The sequence below is a fragment of the Diadema antillarum genome, unplaced genomic scaffold (genome assembly GCF_040938485.1).
Source record: "Diadema antillarum isolate AM-2024a unplaced genomic scaffold, OU_Dant_1.0 seq00000234_RagTag, whole genome shotgun sequence".
NCBI lineage: Eukaryota > Metazoa > Echinodermata > Echinoidea > Diadematoida > Diadematidae > Diadema > Diadema antillarum.
The window spans coordinates 1,038,064-1,056,957 of NW_027271283.1; the positions used below are offsets into that span (position 1 = coordinate 1,038,064).

An 18,894-nucleotide genomic window follows, 5' to 3' on the forward strand; every position below is an offset into this window, starting at 1 on the left:
GTCCATTTCATCACGGGTTGGATCATCTCGCTGCGCTGCTGGCTCTCATGATAAAGAAGATAAACCTTGAAATCTTCTCATAGCACAGAAACATGAGAGCAGCCGTCAACACAGTCTGTAGTAGCTTGGCCTCGAGACCTTTGTACAGTCCAAGCTTGCCTTGAGTCCTGCCAATCAAGTCACAGTGATACAAAATGTGACCTTACATCACAAATCTAACAAAATGTCGCCAGACATAGATTATCAGTTTGGGCAGATTCTGAAAAAGCTGATTCTAAGCTTCAAAATGTTGTATAACTCAACACAAATGGGCCTTCCTAACCTATCTAAATAACAAAAAAAAAGTACACAGTCTGGAAAATTGTTTACTGAGAAAAGAGGCTCTGTGGTTTGAAGTCTGTTAAAGTGCTTATTTTCATCAAGCTGTACGCTTTGCAATGAATGGACAAAAAAAAAAACCCAGAATGAATAATGCCTCCAGCAATACTTCGTGGCAAAGGCATAAAAACTCTATGGCAACCACAATGGAGGATTATCAGATTAAGCTGAAATTCTGCACATTCCATTATAACACAGTCTATTCATGACTAATGCTACAATAAGTGTAACTTTCAAAGCAGTAGCAGCATCCTTTTAATAGTCATCAGAGTTGAAAGTGATGAGTGTGTAAACAGTTTTTAAGAAATGAAAATGGACTTCTAAATCATACCAAATTACACTGTTCTACAAATAAGTGTTCTAGAATAATGCAAAAAAAAAACCAAATCAGTTTCACATTTGTTTTATAAAATTTAGAATTATGTAGAAGAAGAATGGCTCTTTTAGAAAATATACAAAACTCTTAGATTGACTGGGTTGACCAATTTCACCTTTTTGGCACCTCGCATTGAATTATGTTAGACTTTTTGTTTGCTTTGTGATGCATGGTCAAAAATGTGAAACTCATCTAAATTTTAATCTCTGGTCACTAGAATAAGGCAGTCTCAATGGTTGGATAGTTTTGTTCATTTTTCAAGCATGGTTGAATTAATGTCTCCTGCACAGACCTACCCAATACCTGCACTACTGGCAGTATATTATCAGTTAAATTCACACTCTTTCAAAAAAAATATATGCCATAAGTTAAATTGTGAGTACAAGTCTTGCTATCTTGAACTTGACACTTCAAAAATGCAAAGACCTCACTTCATATCAATATCTGCAGATTCTGATCTGCACGAAGAGTCAAATTGATCACACTTCATTGATCACACTTGAAAGGTTGCTTGAAAGCGCACTTACCGGGTAAGTATTTTGTGATGTTTAATTCAGTTTAGTTTTTAAAAATGAATACTGCTAAATTTTACATATTACATTATGAATTACATTATTAACATTATATCAAAGGAGGATCCTCCACAGCAAATACTATCCCCACAACTGACATCACAGTCAGGAAGGCAATGTAATATTCTGTAATGACTTACTGGCACTGAAATAGCCATAACTCTCAAAGCACTTCTTCCTCTCTGTTTTTCTTGTATTTCTGATACTGTCATTACTTTACCATCTACGTAAATTCTGACATACGTAAACCCAACAATTGTTTGGGTTCACCATATTAGACAGTACTTACTTCACGACATGTTGTAAAACAGCAGCAATGTTCTGTAGAATGTTTCCTTTGGAAAGGTGTTTTTCTTTGCCATACTATGGAGCAGAATTAGAAAGAGAATATTGTCAAAATTTCTTCTCCAACTAGATGGGGAAAAAGTCACTCATGTGGAAACTGTGGCATATAATGACATAAAGAAAATGCAAATTTTTCATTCACTCTATTAAAGATTGACAAATCTTATGATAATATGTCGCATGGACTTCAGATATCTGTTTACATTTCTTGATGACTATCTTTTCTCTCTGTTAGCTTAACCAATATTGTGCAGCATCCAAAACGCAACACTTTTTCTAACAGAAAAAAGGAAATGTGCACCTTTCATGAATTTGCTTCACCTAAGGCTACTGAAGCTTACAAAACATAAGACACATTACTCTATAATGATTGCACAAAAATACATTTGTATGCTTTACCCCTTAGCAGTTTATGGTTCACTATCATCTCTAATTAAAGGCAGTGAAGCAGGTACAATTAGTTTTCTTTGTATGAAGGCTGAAATCTTACCCTGAGCTTGGACTGAACAACCTGCAGGGGATATGTTCCAATGGTAGCTACAGTCTTAGCCAGAGCTCCTATCAAAAAGAACTGGAGGGATGAAGGTTGCTGTACAGAAAGGGAAAAAATATTCCACATCAACTTGGAATGCTTGAATAATGTAGAGTGAAACATACTTCAATTGCCCTAAATTCCTACAGGAATCCCCTAGGCTATAGCTCTAAAACAAATGAAGCTGGAAGTATGTGCACAGATATGAAAGAGACGAAGCATACATTTGCTACAACTCAAAATAACTTGTATACAAATTGTAAGAGCACAGTAAAAACTTGATTATGTGGAGAATCTGTAAACTCACATATTCTACTTTATTTCCTATCAATAAAATGCATGAGAAATCTTAAATACATTTCACCACAGTAAAAAAATAAATCAGTTATGAAATCATGAAATGGTAACATTTTGACAGTGTGGAGATCCGCGAGATGGACAAAAAGAAAAAACAAATCTTATCCCACATCATGTACATGTAGGAGCTAGCTCACTAAGATGAGCCAAATGACTTATCAAATTCTTTAGATTTGTTTTGTTCGTAGGAACTTAGAATATCTGTTTCAATGTCAAAGCATAGCCAGGCATAAAATTCTCACTCAAAGTACATTGACCTCTAACACAGAACGCATTGACCTCTTACAGAAAGTACATTGACCTCTTACAGAAAGTACATTGACCTCTTACCTTCCTGTTGAAGACTTTACTGTAGTATCTCTTCAGAGCCTCATAGACAGCAAAGTGGATGGCAGGGTTAATGACCAGTATGAGGGAGGATGCGGTCCCACTCCACAGTGATGCTAAACCCTCCTGGTCTATGATCTTTTGGAAAGCATCTAGGGGAAAACAGTTTACATCCTTTTTAACCCACTGAGGACGGGCTGATTTTGCTACAACACCCATTTCCCTTAGACACTTGCCCGAGTATACTCGCGACTCATCCTCGACAGGTTCATTACATTTTGACCAAGCTGGATTTCAGCTGTATTTAACAAAGTGAAATTCATCATTCTGCCGCTAACATTGACTGGTTCAGTGCAATATGGTGTCAAGCCAAACAAAAGTGTCATCAGAGTTGTAACTTGGGTTTCTATGCATGTTTCTGGCACACAACAGTGACAAAACCTAATATAGCATCCTTCAAAACAAACATGATCCAGTGAACTTTGAAGGTATTTTCACTCACAAATGAGACAATTGTTCCAAAAATTATTTTGTATCGTGACTGCAATTCTCATAAATGTGCATGAATCTTCCCTGACATGGTTTGTATTCTTCAATTGTCAACAGATCAATAATATTCCCACCACCCATGGGTGGTTGGAATACTTGCTATATGTACTTACCCACAATGCCTTTGTACTTTGGATGTTTAGACTCTCGGTAGTAGTCAGTCTTGAACTGAACTCCCTGCATCTTGAGCCGTGTGTTAACAACCCACATTGGGGTGGTGATCAGCACATTGACAACACCTACAAACAAGCCATGATGCACAATTTAATTTCATGATCACATTTCATTAGCATTAAATCAATACTCATTAATCTAGAGAAATCTAGTAGAAATATTGTATTTAAAGAACCATATTCCCATGCAGGGTTCCCCTAGGGAACAGAATCATTGGGTTTTCTTTTCTTTTTCTTTTTTGCATGTTGTTGTTTTAATGGTTAATATGGAGGAAGGGGACTACTTTGAAAAAAAAAATTATGTATTATTGGAAGCATGAGACTCTTCACCAGCCACTTAATCAGGTCAGAGAGTATCATAACTTTTAGCCCCATTTGAACAGAATACATTTCAGGCCATACATAATTTCATGTAATTATGGCTTTAGAGTTATTTCTCTGGGGCCCGTTTCATAAAACTTGTTATCAGAGACAACTGCCACATTTCTATGACAAATTTGCTCTCAGCCAATCAGATGCAAGGATTTCAGTAGCTTGTCACATCTATTACAACTTGTCACTGATGACAAATTTTAAACGGGCCCCTGATAATGTATCTACCTTAATCTCTTACGTAAAGACAAGTTGATGTTTGACACACTCATCTGCAATTACAGAAGCCCTGTATATGCATAAATACCAGAAATATGCAGCTCTTTACACTCTGTGATAAGTGTACATGATAGTAGACTACAGTGTAAGCAAACATAGACAGGATATTGGAATCTTCCTGAAGTTTCCCATTAATAAAGCTGACATGAGCGATGTGACTTGATGAGAGAGGTCACCTGATGCGATGCCTATGAGAAGATCTCTGACAGCTTTCTTAGACCTGAGGAAGTCTCCTGCGGACACCTTCAGTCCGTTGAATGTGTAGAAGTAGACAAAGTTTGAACACCATAGACTGGAGATGACCGGATACCATCCTCGGTATAATGACTGGCTGAAGAAGGACAAGAGAGGGAGCTCCTCTTAGTAGGGCCTATACATTCAATGCCGACATTCTGTGAAATTAGTTTTCTGACAGAGACTAACTACACTGTATGTGGAAATAAAATAATACCTATTATCATTAAGTATGCATGGGGGTTGCAATGATATATAGGCCCTACAAATAAATGAGTCAATAGAATTCATGGATACCTGATGCATACTACAACTGTAAATCATCAATTGCCTGGCTCTTTTGTATGTTTGCTTGTCACAGTTTCCTGTACCTTTGTTGTGATATAATAGCATTCATTGGAGTTCAAAGTTGTTGCTCAAGAAAAATGAATGTAAAATTGTTCTTCATTCAGATTCAGCACAGTGAAAAATGAATGATGCATTAGAACGTTTGTATGAAATTACATCAGTATTAAATACACCTGTCAAGGTCAAAAGGTTATTCTAACATTGTCTTACATAACATCACATTAACACTCCAAGACAGCTTCAGTGGTCATCTGATAATGACCTTTAAAGCTGATTAAAAATCTTCTAATTTCGTTGCAGAATGCAAGTATTAGTGAGATTCTATAAAGAGATTTTTCTAATGTGACTCAAAGGAACACACGATTCTAGATGTTGTAAGAAACATTTTACATAATGTTAAAATCATATTCTTTGAATGACTTCTTCTTGTTGTGATTTATTGGAATATCATTACAGGACACTACTGCTGCAGGATCAGTCTTTATCCCAGTCCTGTTACTAAAACTATGACTTGCCTACATGTATTTGTAGCGTAATGGAGTGACATCCTGACAAAATGTTCTGGTGTTTGCCGAGTATGGAACCATGTCTTGTGAAAAGCTACCAGGGTACTTACAATCCTTCCTCTTGTGCAATCTCTGCTAAAACATATGGTGTGTGTTTTGCTTGCCGATTTTCATCAACTGCATCAAAAGGGAGGTACAGAATGAAAAATACTGACACATTAATTTCAATAAGTCGTTACTATCTTCTTCTTTTAGCTTTAGTGCACTCTTGTTACATAATACTATTACTACTAAATTGCTGTCAGTTTCGATGATAGTCACATAGCATCAGAACCATCAGACATCTATAGAAGAATAGATTTGCATTACACACTTCAGATATCACTTTGGAAGCTGGCATGAATTCTTCAACATCATGCATCAATTCAAGAGGATAGAAATGTAAATCGCTATTAAAAATTGGGGCAACAAAATCTTGTACATGTATCTCAATAATGTCAATTGCTCAGGAGAGAGAAAAAAACATGGAAGGTAAAGCACTATAAAAAAAAAAATGAGAAGGTTTTGTCACCCCAGCAACAAAACAATGATTCTTGCAACACTGCAGCATCAGCATGCAATTTTTCACTCGATACAGTCTGAGTGATAAATCATACTTTTATACCCTCAAAAGGGCAGACTCTCTCATGGAAAAAAAAAAAAGAATTGACAGTGAAATGATAGAAAGAGGGAAAGCATAATGAGCACAGTGACACAAATACAAATAATTTGGCAAATAACTTATGATTTCAGATGAAATACTTGTTTTCTTTTCTTAAAAGACCACTGTAAACGTGTATTATTTTTGTACTTTTACCTTTCAAACTTACTTTGTAACCTGGATCTTGCTGTCTCCAGAGGATAGAACACAGACATAGCAATGGCACTTCCCTGAAGTGGGGGAAAAAAGTTTGCTCCATTAAGTTTTCTTCTATCTTTCAATGCAATCAAGTTCACACTGTCAAAATTCATGTCTTATTAACATTTATTATTGATAACTCACCCAGACAATATGAGTTAAGAAATTGCTGTGCTAGAAAATGCTCTTAGTGAACAGATTGAGGATGCTAATACTCTTGTTTTGCAGAAAAAGAAGAAATACATAAACAAGAGATACACAGCCCAGTCACTGTAAAAACGTGATTGGGCTGTGTATACGACAGTAATTACGGTAGTAAGAGAGTAAACATACAATGTATGACAGAAAGAATGCAATAAGATTTTCTGCAAAAGATATTGCTGGGTAAGAACTTTGTTTCTGCTTTTAGACAGATGAACCATTAATAAACATGTATCACAATTGTTTTTTTCTAAAAATTTCCTACCACCTCCAGACAACCTTGGACATTCACTTGTGCATTTTTTTTCTTCCTTCAACGACTCTAGTCTGACTCTGATGAGGTAAATGATCATGTTGCCATGGCCATGACTTTGAACAAAGGAAATTAGGCCTTCCTCATTTGAATGTCCCAGGTGCAATTGTTGTTGGCAAACCAGTCTGATATCAAGCATCAGCGGTGACCCTACAGTATGAGGTATTTCCTGTACAGATTAAAATGTCAAGATAATTGCCCTGCTCCTGTGCACATCCTATAGAGGAAACACACTGCATGAAATCAATCAGTTATGGGTATGTAAGCCCCTGAACTCACTTCAACAACAGGTAGCTCACGGAGAGGTCTGCAGTAAACTGACGTGAAAGGAAGATTCAGGTGAAACTATCGATTCATTCAACTTAATGCGTTACTGTTAACCTAACTTGGAGTCATCAGGAGCAAATCAACCCGCTGGTGAGGTCTTTGTATGTTTATCAACAGTGTTGACATTAAGCAGGGAGGTGCTATGCTCTGCATTACTTAGTGTTTGATACCTGTCCATATAAATCACTAAAAAGTTTAAGCTTCAATTTTTTCTGGATTTACATTTAGAAAGTACATCTGATTCTACAGAAAGTGGTAGACTAAAAGCAATGGCATCACTCAAATTTTCTGATGTGAAATTCCAAATAAAAATAAAAGGAAACAAAGTCCCTCTAGGATAATCATCCATCAGACACCTAATATCAGGATTTCTTTCTCTTACCCTACAACCTTCTCTTATACTTACCTTATTCATCCCTCCCTCCTTTTCTCACAATTTTAACATGGTATTTTAATATTCAAAGTCCTTTCCTGACCCGCATCGCTATGTCACAGTTCACAGTTGTTTGGACTAATAATTTGTCAGTTCTTCTCTCCCAGCACAGGTGTATTAAACGACTAATAGGGGCCATGTTCTCATGTTTACACTTTTGATTTTCATTCTTTCTCTCCTACATACAGCCCTTTCTGACAGGCACCCTTCCTAAGATAGTAAGATCGGTACCCCCTTGAACTGCCTAATAGTAATATTTCATGATTTTTATTTCATGCATGGTCAGGCCATGGTTGGCATTCTCAGATAGAGCTACCAAGTCTCACGCATTCTGCATGAGACTCAATCATTTAGGGGCCATCTCACGATCTCACGCACGGCACCCATTTTTCTCACGCATCGGGTGAAGTCTGCAACTTGGGCCTATAATAATGAGCATAGCTCAAAAAATTAAAAGTGATAGTTGCAAGTGAAGGTATATTTCTCTTATGTCTTTCAAAATTTATAAGTAAAAAATAGCGTAAAATATCCCGTTTGCGGCAGTTTAAGCATTGTTAAGGGTTTTTCCAACTTGTAAACAAATCAGGCAAATTATTTTCAACCATTTCATATATCATAGACAAGATAATTCATTAACGCAATTGTTTTCATAAAAGAAATTTACCATTGACCAACGCAGTTTTCATGATTTACCACGGCAAAACCCGGCACAATTTTCGCCGATAGGGGCGATATGCGACATAGTATTTCTGCTTGCGGCACGATGTACAATCCCTATGCAATATGCGCATGCTCCGCGATCTTTAGCTGAACGCCTTCACATGTCTCGCGAACAATGCGTGAGCGCCAATTCCCATTGCGAAAGCACATGAAAATAGCGGGCGCACGCGCACATCATGCATTGGCCGCAAACAAGATCGCAATTCTGGCGGTGTTGTTGATGTCTTTCTCGTGTTTTTCTGAATTTTTTCGATGGTAACATCCACTTTCCGAACAAAAATGACGGCCCACATCGGCTCGCGAAAGTTCTATCTTATGTGAGGATATGTTTTCAAAATCCATGGGCATCGGGAAAACGACAAAAAAATCAAGTTTCTTGGACCATTATTTCTTAAATTGTTATGTTAAGAAGTAGCGAAAATTTTATTTTGGATGCGATATGTTGTTATTTTTAGGTGAGAAAATTTCACTTTCGTCAGAGATCATGCCCATTTTATCGGTTGGTTTTTGTTGATTGCTACTAATGCTAGTGTGTTAATATATGTGTAATGTGCATGTAACAGTGCAATGCTGCGTTTAGCGGTATATCACCGTGTATGTTGTACCTGCCGCGAACGGCTACACGGCCGCTTACTGCCGCAGTTACTCTAGTCACTTAAGTATGCACAGAGCTACAAATTGAAAAAGCTCCTTACCGTGGGAGGCCACAGGGAGGAAAAACCCCTCCCACACCCTCGCTCGCGCGCACATTCTTTCGCATGCCGAGATATGAAAATCTCACTCATAAAGTTTTTTTTTGAACTTGTTACTTGGCATCCCTGCATTCTCCATTTTCATTTTCTCGACTTTGTTTTCTTTCTCTTTCTCTCTCGCTCTCTTACTAGTCTTCATTTCATACACTTAGCTTTGAATTTTTCATCTTCATCACTTGTCTCTAGCACTAGGAGTTTTATCTCCTTCATTTTCCAACCTTCCCCTTCACCCCCCCCCCCCCCAACCTTGTTGAATTCTGGTTCATCTTTCTCCTACTAACAGCTAAATTACCTGATTACCTACCGTGTGTGGTAGGAGCTACAGGAGTTTAGTCGTGGGAACCAGGAAAGTTTCAGTATTGACAGTCAGTATACTTACGGCAGCACCAGACACAGCGTGCACCAAGGACTGGTAGGACAGGACTTGTGACAAACTACTCGACTCAGCCATTCTTGTAAGTGAGGGATACCTGATTGTATCTTATGTTGATTGCGGAATCAATGGAGAGTGCCACAGCATGCAGCCAGCTCAGCTAGCTAGGACTATGTAACGTATACCCGTATAGCGCGTACATAGATCTGTGCACATACACATGAGTCTATGCAGTAAACAGTGTTGCCCACGCAGCTAGCTTGGCTAGCCAGCGCGCGATGCGAGCGAGTCCATGCCGCCTGTAGTATCGAGCCGCAAAGCGAACAGACAAAAACAAGAGTTGGGGGGTCATGTGACCACGTCCCAACCAGTCACATGACCTTCAATCCGTGCACGCCAGGCAGGTACCCCAACCACACAGAATTAGAGTTCTGTGACCCCAACCAGCACCGCCGCTGATCTCTTATCACTAATCAGTAAGGTAACCCGATTCGGAGAGGGAGGGAAAGGACAAGACTTCATTGATTGGAACATTCCCTTCGACTCTTCATTCTGACGGGTAGTTTTGGCAGTACATAATCTTAGAATGCAAATGTGCTGTTGAGCTGCAGAGGTAGCCTATGTGCCATGGCCCGGGGAAGAAAGAGGTGACTTAGTTTTAGTTTTAATTATGACACACCACTCAGCTTTTTTCGTCAAACTCCACGGCTAAGGCAAATCTCAAAGCAAGTTGCAATACCCGATTGCATACCGGGATATAAAGAGAAGATCTGAGAGTGAGAGAGAGAGAGTGAGACTCAGTGAGAGTAGGATTCGCGATTCCTGCTTGCTTCTGCATGTTGACCTTCTGCCTGAGTCATAACAATAACAATATCTAACATTGACATTGTTATTGTTATGACTCAGGACATGGACAGAAGGTCAGCTTGTCAGGAAGGCTTGTGCATTGCCATTGTGTTCATTCTCAGCCTTGTTGTGAGTGACTCCCGTGAGTGCATGTATTATGATATTGATAGTAATACTTAGTAGGCCTAGGCCTATAGAGGTCTAAAATAGTGAATGCACGAGGTGAAAGAGAGAGGCACTCAATTCAATGTAGAGGCGAAACCGAGTTGGATAGTGCACCTTATCTTTCACTGAGTGCGAAATCTTGTTCCATTGCAAGAGTGAAGATCTTTCACTACCGGGTATTTGTTGTTGTTGACAACACCTCAAACATAAACATCAAGTGGGTATATTGAGATCTAGTCTAGTCCACACAGATTCTTGACTTTATTACACAGAAATGGCAACCACGCCATTTTTCTGTGAAAGATGAAAGAGTAGCCACACACCTCCTTGTACGTATATGCATATGCGCAAAGCTGAATGGTTGAAGTTGTTTTATACAAAAATTATTGAAAAAAGTATGCGCTTGTAAGTGCGCTTGTAATTGTTGAGTATGTGTGACAAATGTTTGTTTATTGTGACATCAGAGCCGTGCAATGGAACAAAAATTTGGGGGTCAATCATGTTATCATGATCGAGTTTAAAGGTAGGGGATACCTTTTACAGACCTCCCAAAATGCAGCAAAACATTAAATATGAACCTCAGGGGACTTGTTTAGGCCACTGCTGAGAAATTTGGAAGTCAACAGTTATCTACAATTTGAATAATGCACAAAACTCAACTACTTAGTAGTTCTGTGTGTCAGCCACACTTAAGCCTTTTGTTGCAGTCTTCTGTATTTTTTGTCTATAAACACAAATCTAAAAGTATAAGAGCTGATGTAATAACATATAGAGTGTGTGGCAAGAATGTATGTAGAAATAAGTTTCGATGAACTTTCTTCACAAAATATACATGATGGACACACATGCAGTGCATGGGTCTGCAAAGGTAGCCTAGTAATGTACTGGAATTTACAGTGAGCCCCGAAAAAAATTCAATTCAAAATCCAACGGTCAATAAAAATGTATTAAATGTTACCTTCCACTTTCAATACTTCATGGGAGTTTCTAAAATGATACTCTCTTCAACATACCACTGTATTTATACAACTCTTCATTTAAGGCATGCAAATGGGATTCCCTACCCAGGTCGAAATTCCCATAGAAACCAGTAGAAACCAGTAGAGACCTTCTACTGGTTTCTAATGGTTTCCGGATTTGAGTGGTTTCTATGGGAATTTCCAGAGGGTTCCAGTAGGATTCCCATAGAGACCATTAGATTCAACTGGTCAAAAGACCAGAACAAACCAATAAAAACCAGTAGAGTCTACTGGTTTTCAAATGGAGTGTTAAATTCAAAGTTAGACCAGTAGAATCCAGAAGAAATCAGTACTGTTTAATGGTTTCAAGTGGAGAGGGAAACCTGTAGAGAACAGTACAAACCAGAAGAGTCGACTGGTTTCAAAACTGGGTTGAAAAAAGACAAGTCAGACCAGTAGAAACCAATACAAACCAGCATTTTTTTTATGCATGTTAAGACATTACTTGTTAACCAGTAAAAACCAACAGGTACCCGTGCAGCCTACTGGTTTGAAGATGGCTTTAAAAGAAGGGAAAACCAGTATGAACCAGTACAGACCAGTCACTTTTCTGCATGTATAAACAAGAATTAAATCAAACCAGTAGAAACCAACAGGTACCAGTAGTAATGGCTGGAAGAGGGTCATACAATTGTGATGAAGTAATACCAGCATAAACCAATAGAAACCAGAATATTCTACTGGCTTAAAATGGGGGTGTCGAAATATCAAGTCAAACCAGTGGTAACCAGTACAAACCAGTCAATCTCCTATACATGTAGAAAAAAATAAGTCAAACCAGTAGAAACCAACAGGTACCCGTGCAGCCTACTGGTTTGAAGATGGCTTTAAAAGAAGGGAAAACCAGTATGAACCAGTACAGACCAGTCACTTTTCTGCATGTATAAACAAGAATTAAATCAAACCAGTAGAAACCAACAGGTACCAGTAGTAATGGCTGGAAGAGGGTCATACAATTGTGATGAAGTAATACCAGCATAAACCAATAGAAACCAGAATATTCTACTGGCTTAAAATGGGGGTGTCGAAATATCAAGTCAAACCAGTGGTAACCAGTACAAACCAGTCAATCTCCTATACATGTAGAAAAAAATAAGTCAAACCAGTAGAAACCAACAGGTACCTGTAGAAGTCTACTGGTTTGAAGAGGGTTGTAGAAGTGTGAAGTTATACCAGTAGAAACCGACAGAAACCAGTACAATCCACTGGCTTTAAAGTGGGGTGTCAAAATATCAAGTGAAACCAGCGGAAACCAGTACAAACCAGTCAATCTCCTATACATGGAAAAACAAATAAGTCAAACCAGTAGAAACCAACAGGTACCTGTAGATAGTCTACTGGTTTGAAGAGGGTTGTAGAAGTGTGAAGTTATACCAGTAGAAACCGACAGAAACCAGTAGTTTCCATTGGCTTGAAATGGGGTGTCAAAATATTAAGTCAAACCAGTGGTAACCAGTACAAACCAGTCAATCTCCTATACATGTAAAACAAATAAGTCAAACCAGTAGAAACCAACAGGTACCTGTAGATAGTCTACTGGTTTGAAGAGGGTTGTAGAAGTGTGAAGTTATACCAGTAGAAACCGACAGAAACCAGTAGATTCCACTGGCTTGAAATGGGTGTCAAAATATTAAGTCAAACCAGTGGTAACCAGTACAAACCAGTCAATCTCCTATACATGGAAAAACAAATAAGTCAAACCAGTAGAAACCAGCAGGTACCTGTAGATAGTCTACTGGTTTGAAGAGGGTTGTAGAAGTGTGAAGTTATACCAGTAGAAACCGACAGAAACCAGTAGTTTCCACTGGCTTGAAATGGGGTGTCAAAATATTAAGTCAAACCAGTGGTAACCAGTACAAACCAGTCAATCTCCTATACATGGAAAATCAAATAACCAGTAGAAACCAACAGGTACTGTAGATAGTCTACTGGTAAGAAGAGGATTAGAAGTGTGAAGTTATACCAGTAGAAAGTGACAGAAACCAGTAGATTCCACTAGCTTAAAATGGGGTGTCGAAATATCATGTCAAACCAGTGGTAACCAGTACAAACCAGTCATCTCCTATACATGTAAAAACAAACAAGTCAAACCAGTAGAAACCAACAGGTACCTGTAGATAGTCTACTGGTTTGAAGAGGGTTGTAGAAGTGTGAAGTTATACCAGTAGAAACCGACAGAAACCAGTAGATTCCACTGGCTTGAAATGGGATGTAAAAATATCAAGTCAAACCAGCGGAAACCAACGAGTACCTGTGGAGTCTACTGGTTTGAAGAGGGTTGTAAACTTGTGAAGTAATACTAGTAGAAACCGACAGAAATCAGTAGATTCTACTGGTTTAAAATGGGGTGTCAAAATACTTCTAACAAGTCAAACCAGTAGAAACCAACCGAGTGCCTGCAGAAACCAATAGAAACCGGTGGATTCTACTGGAAGTTGTCAAACAACAGAACGTCGTTACAATGAACAACTTTTACGGAAAATTTTGTTAATTTTGTTATCATGTGGATATTAACAATTGCAAAAAAAAAATATATAAGTCATATATTTTGAAATAAAATTATACTTATGTAATTGTTATAACCTAATTGTCTTTAAACTCGTTATGCTCATCAATAAATCCCTGGGTCTCAAACGGCAACATGACGTCATACTACCGCGCAGCTAGCCGTTATGCAAACGAGCTACTTTTGGCGGGCAGCGCAATCCGCCGTCCGCTCCCCAGCCCTGCGCTGGCTGGCTGGCCGGCCGGCCGCCACCGCATTCATATTTGAGCTGTACGTCGGTACTGCGCTGTCGTACACACATCACGCACCCATCGCAATCTGTTCAACTCTGTCATCCAGCAGCCAATTATACCGAGAAAACTCCACTTACGATTGCATTTGTATTTCGGAATGAGAATCTTCAATGAGCTCAGGAATCTAAGGTTTAGTTAGCGGTAAACATTGACGTTTTATTTCATTTGAGAGTGACTTTGATGTCGAGTTTGCTTCCAGGCCGTATTCAACCATAGCTGATCATACTAGGTGACGATCGGAATCGAAGCCGTACGTTTGAACGCTACGTTTTTTTCGGTGTACTAGTACGCCCTACGGTATGTTTCAGAAATGTCGTACACCATACTACATGTATGTTCAAACGATTTGAAATGTGCAAGCTAGTGACATCGTGAAAATTGACGAAACAATCCACTGTGAATCCAAACTGTATCTGGTACTACCGTTGTGGTGGTGGTACGTGTCGGAGACTGACAATGCCCGATAATGGACTGTGAGACACTGGAACAGCTACAGCCACCAGTACGCAGTAGGTTCACTGATATGCATAGCCATGCTGTACTCGTCTGCAGTGCAAGTGTATGAGGAACCCGACTGAGACAAACCGAGCACCAGTGTTGGCCAGTTAGTGAGTGTTTTGCCTTAGACCTCTTGTTAGCCTAGATTTAAAGTATTATTAACGCTAACTACAAAGTTGGATTTAAGTTAGCTCTTTATCACTCAATATCAGTTTGTGTGCCATGATGGAAACATTCTGTTTGCCACATTAGACACCAACAAAATAGTGATGATTTGAGAATACATGTACATTCAGTTTTTCTCATCTAACCGAAACATTCTGTTTGCCACATTAGACACCAACAAAATAGTGATGATTTGAGAATACATGTAGGTCCTACAGCTATATATTTAACTTGTAGATTTATGTTGAATCGTATTTTGGACATGCAGTGAGCAAAGTTGTAGAAAAAAATGCCAAGCTTTGCTTTCATGTGTGTGTGTAAATTGTATGTATGACAAATCTGTGACCATTTAAGCGTACAAAAAGCCAGTATATTATAACAACAGTTCGTAGGGAACACCGCTTGCTAGTCAATCACCAAGTAAAATACAGGCTATACAGTATGTACCGGTTACCCGGTACATTGTAAGTGAGAGAAATGGAATTGCCAGAAACACTGTCTACCCTGTGCTAGTGATTTATCAATCGGTGGGGGCGGGTTTGTGCATTGAGCAGAATATGTGAAGTTAACTATAACACGCCCTTGACAGAGTCAGGCGTGGAAACGTAACATATGTTGTACATTAATCATACATGTATGTATAAAGAGTTCAAACTGAAACACTAGTTGACCATAATGATATGATTGTTGAATGTTGATCTCCAATGAAGAAGAAAAATGTGCTGATTTTTTAAACAAATGTTCTCAATTTGGCAAGATTTACGTACAACGTGTAGTACAATATATCACTTTAACATCAAACATTGAAAATTGGTTGATTACTCAAAGTTCTCTTTCTGTTTGTTTTATCTTTAAGTATTAGGAGACGATGAAGACTAGAGGAAGCCAGCTAAGATCGACTTGCGGAGCTCCGCTATGCCACGTACCTGGTATTTTGACTGCCACGAGTGGGCCCTACATCTTCCCTTGCCTTCTTCAGAGAATGATGACCTCACTGAGAGTTTGGGCCTTCAGCATTTTGAAATCGTCATACAAGCACCAGATGGGCCCAACCAGGGAGGCCTGGCCGAATATTTGCTCTTACAAAAAGTGTATGTTGTCAGCTTGTCATTTCAGGAAAATTTCAAGATATTTTCACACTAGTGAAAGAATTATGTGAGCGAAAGAAATGTAAAACTGAGAGAACCATCATATTCAGCCAGACTCATCATCATCAGTGCAGAGATTTGTTAGCGACAATGTACTTTAAAGATTGACTGGAGGAAAAGGAGTGTCACTATGTCCTGTGTTATTCCATCACTGGTGACAGCTTAAATGAGGAAATACTTGAACAGTATCGTAATGTACAATGTACAAGTTTAGTACATACATGTATGTCAGAACCAGATGACTGGGCTTGGGTGATCTTCTGTGCTACAGTGTATCTTTACATTCATGATGGGTACAAGTATAAACTGCAAGAAAGTCAGCATATACTTAGTTCATGTACAGTATTTTATCATTTTGCACAAGAGAGTTGCTGTGCTGGTCGAGGAGGGGAAGATTCCTACGCTGTACTGATGGCAAAGGATTAGGTGAGGACTAACTTGGACAATAACACAGTATAGCTGTACTTGCTATCGGATAAAAAGACTAACGGGTGTGAGCTTGAAGTGCAAAACCTGCCGCGTCCATGCTGTGTTGTTTGTGCTCAAAGTTGTGTAATTGAATCATGCAACGGTGTACATTGTATTTTTTTCTTTTTTATTTTAAATGGTCAAATGGGTAATGTTCAGTTTGATGCATTTTCTTTCTTTTTTTTAAATTAAATTAGTGTAACCTTGCAACTTGCAGACCTGCCAGTTTGCAAATGATAATGATTTTATCAGGTCCCAGGTGAAGACTCTTGACTTATTGTGAAAAATCATTAGTTACGTTCAGACGGGAGCCCTTAACCTCGAAGTTAGGAAACTTCGAGGTTAGAGCTTGTAGTTAGTGACCGTGAAGACGCACTCGTAGTTAGCAAACCTCGAGGTTTGCTCGATGTTTCGAGCCACGAGAAATCTTATGGTTAGCGCTCTAACCACGAGCCGCGGGGGGTCCCCACTCGTAGTTAAGCACCGTGTGGACACAAAAAACAACGAACTCGAAGTTAAGAGTGACCTCGCCGTAAACTCCAGTCCCCACAATTTCCCTCTGCTTCCGGGTCAACCTCCCAAACGTACACTACAAATACACTACACGTGAAAAACCTATGACGCACGACTAAACAACATCATCTTTTCTTCCCATGCGCTTGATCTCTGAAACTGAACACGTCGAACTCGCTACTGTATTCTATATTCTTCTCCGACGCTAAAAAAAAAGTGTTTTCGACGAATATCTTCATAAAGGCATGAAGTCATCAGTGCAGTGCTATCTCTGCATACTATGACAGAGAAAAAGAGTACCTGTAAGCGAGTCCGACAGGGTTGGACTAAAGAATAAATAGACGCCTTGTTAGCAGTGTGGGCTGAAACTTCCGGTTTTGTGGTTTTAACATCGAGTGGGACCCACTCGTAGTTACGGGGGACAGAAGCTTCACCTCGAGGTTTCGTAACCTCGAGGTTAAGATTCGTCGTGTGGACACACGTCGTAGTTAGGGGGCAAGAGCTAAACCTCGAGGTTTCCTAACCTCGAGGTTAGGGCCTGCCGTCTGAACGTAACTTATGACTACTATTAGACATTAAACCTCACAGATTGTGCATACCACTTTCCAGCTGACAGAACAAGGACCTATTATAGAAAGAAACTAGCCCAACCAAATGCTGTGTGCAGCAAAGGGACAGGGCTGTGTATAATTACAATATAGTAAGAAAGGTGATATGCACTCAAACAGGTAATTACAGGTGAATCGTGGTATTTAGGTCCTTGACATAATGAGGTTCTCTTATGTTTTTGAAAGGCTGTTAACTAACATAAAATGAGCTGCCAAGCATGCGTGAGCATTTTGGTAATTGAAATCTATTCTGTAAACTTACATTCAGATGTGACTATGAATTTGTTTATTTGTTTATTTTCCTCTTCTTTTTTTTTTTACTCATTGCCTCTTACCTACAATATCCAATCCCATTTTGGTGCCGCTTTTTTTAACTCTATCTATGATCGATGCTGTTAGTGTTATCTGTGTATGTACCGTAGATGTTATGTACCTGGATGATGCTAGCAAGACAGCATGGTTTATTTTACATACATGATTATGAATATCTATTCTTTGCCAACCACCAATGCTGTATTTTGTTTTGTCAAGTGAAGTTTTGTTTGTCATGCCATCACTTTAATATCTTTATTATTAAGTTTGTTTGTGTACGTATGAGTTTTGCATCCTTTCAGATGAACATTTTCTATGATTAGGGTAATCATCTTTAAGTTATCGCTTTAACAAACAAATGGGGCATATGGAAAGTGCTCAATGACAGGAATGTAAACCTTGTATTTTTGATGTAATACAAATTTACATGTTTTTTTTTTTCAAATACCTGTCGAGGCCTTATTTGTCTTTCAAAAACAAAAATTCCTGTCACATAATCAGTTGAACGAATTTGTTAACTGAAATAAAAATTCTTTGGCTTGGCAAAACAACATGGTGAAAAAAAAAAGTAATCTGAATAATGAATACTTTGAAATGTAATGTACTCATGTAATATGATTATCATCCATTGACCTGTAATAAAATTTCCTCAACTTAAGACTGTATTTACTCCAGACTTACAGTGTGTGATACAAGTCTCATGTTTTGATTAATGTATGCATACAAATGCAGTGTGAATTTGTGTGGCATGTGTTGTGTACATGTATGCATTCTTAATTTTGAACATTCAGGTATGTCTCATTCAGTCGAAAATTGGTTAGTACTGTACATTAGTTGATGTCTGGTGGCACCATTACAAATAGGTTTTTTGTTTGTTTGTTTGTTTTTGCTGATTTGAAGAAGAATTTGTACTACTAGTGCACATCCATTATATTGGACATGGTTCTATGGAAACTTTTTTGCAATGTATCAAAAAAGTAAAAAATCA

At 38.6% G+C, this 18,894-nt stretch overlaps 2 protein-coding genes across 2 annotated transcripts in view; one reads left to right on the forward strand and one right to left on the reverse strand.

Moving 5' to 3' along the window:
* Positions 1 to 22: 22 nt before the first annotated feature.
* LOC139729318 (peroxisomal membrane protein PMP34-like) lies at positions 23 to 9,443 on the reverse strand. Its single transcript, XM_071640244.1, has 9 exons — positions 9,372 to 9,443; positions 6,218 to 6,278; positions 5,459 to 5,525; positions 4,437 to 4,591; positions 3,550 to 3,675; positions 2,891 to 3,039; positions 2,162 to 2,260; positions 1,616 to 1,689; positions 23 to 167 (listed from the first exon to the last, which is right to left on the reverse strand). The coding sequence occupies exons 1-9, from the start codon at positions 9,441 to 9,443 to the stop codon at positions 23 to 25; spliced, it is 948 nt and encodes a 315-aa protein (XP_071496345.1).
* Positions 9,444 to 9,958: 515 nt separating this feature from the next.
* LOC139729333 (sodium-independent sulfate anion transporter-like) overlaps positions 9,959 to 18,894 on the forward strand; it is a 46,489-nt gene continuing 37,553 nt past the window's right edge. Inside the window, exon 1 of the mRNA XM_071640261.1 lies at positions 9,959 to 10,012. The gene's annotated coding sequence lies outside the window, so the exon portion shown is untranslated. The remainder of the gene's footprint in view (positions 10,013 to 18,894) is intronic.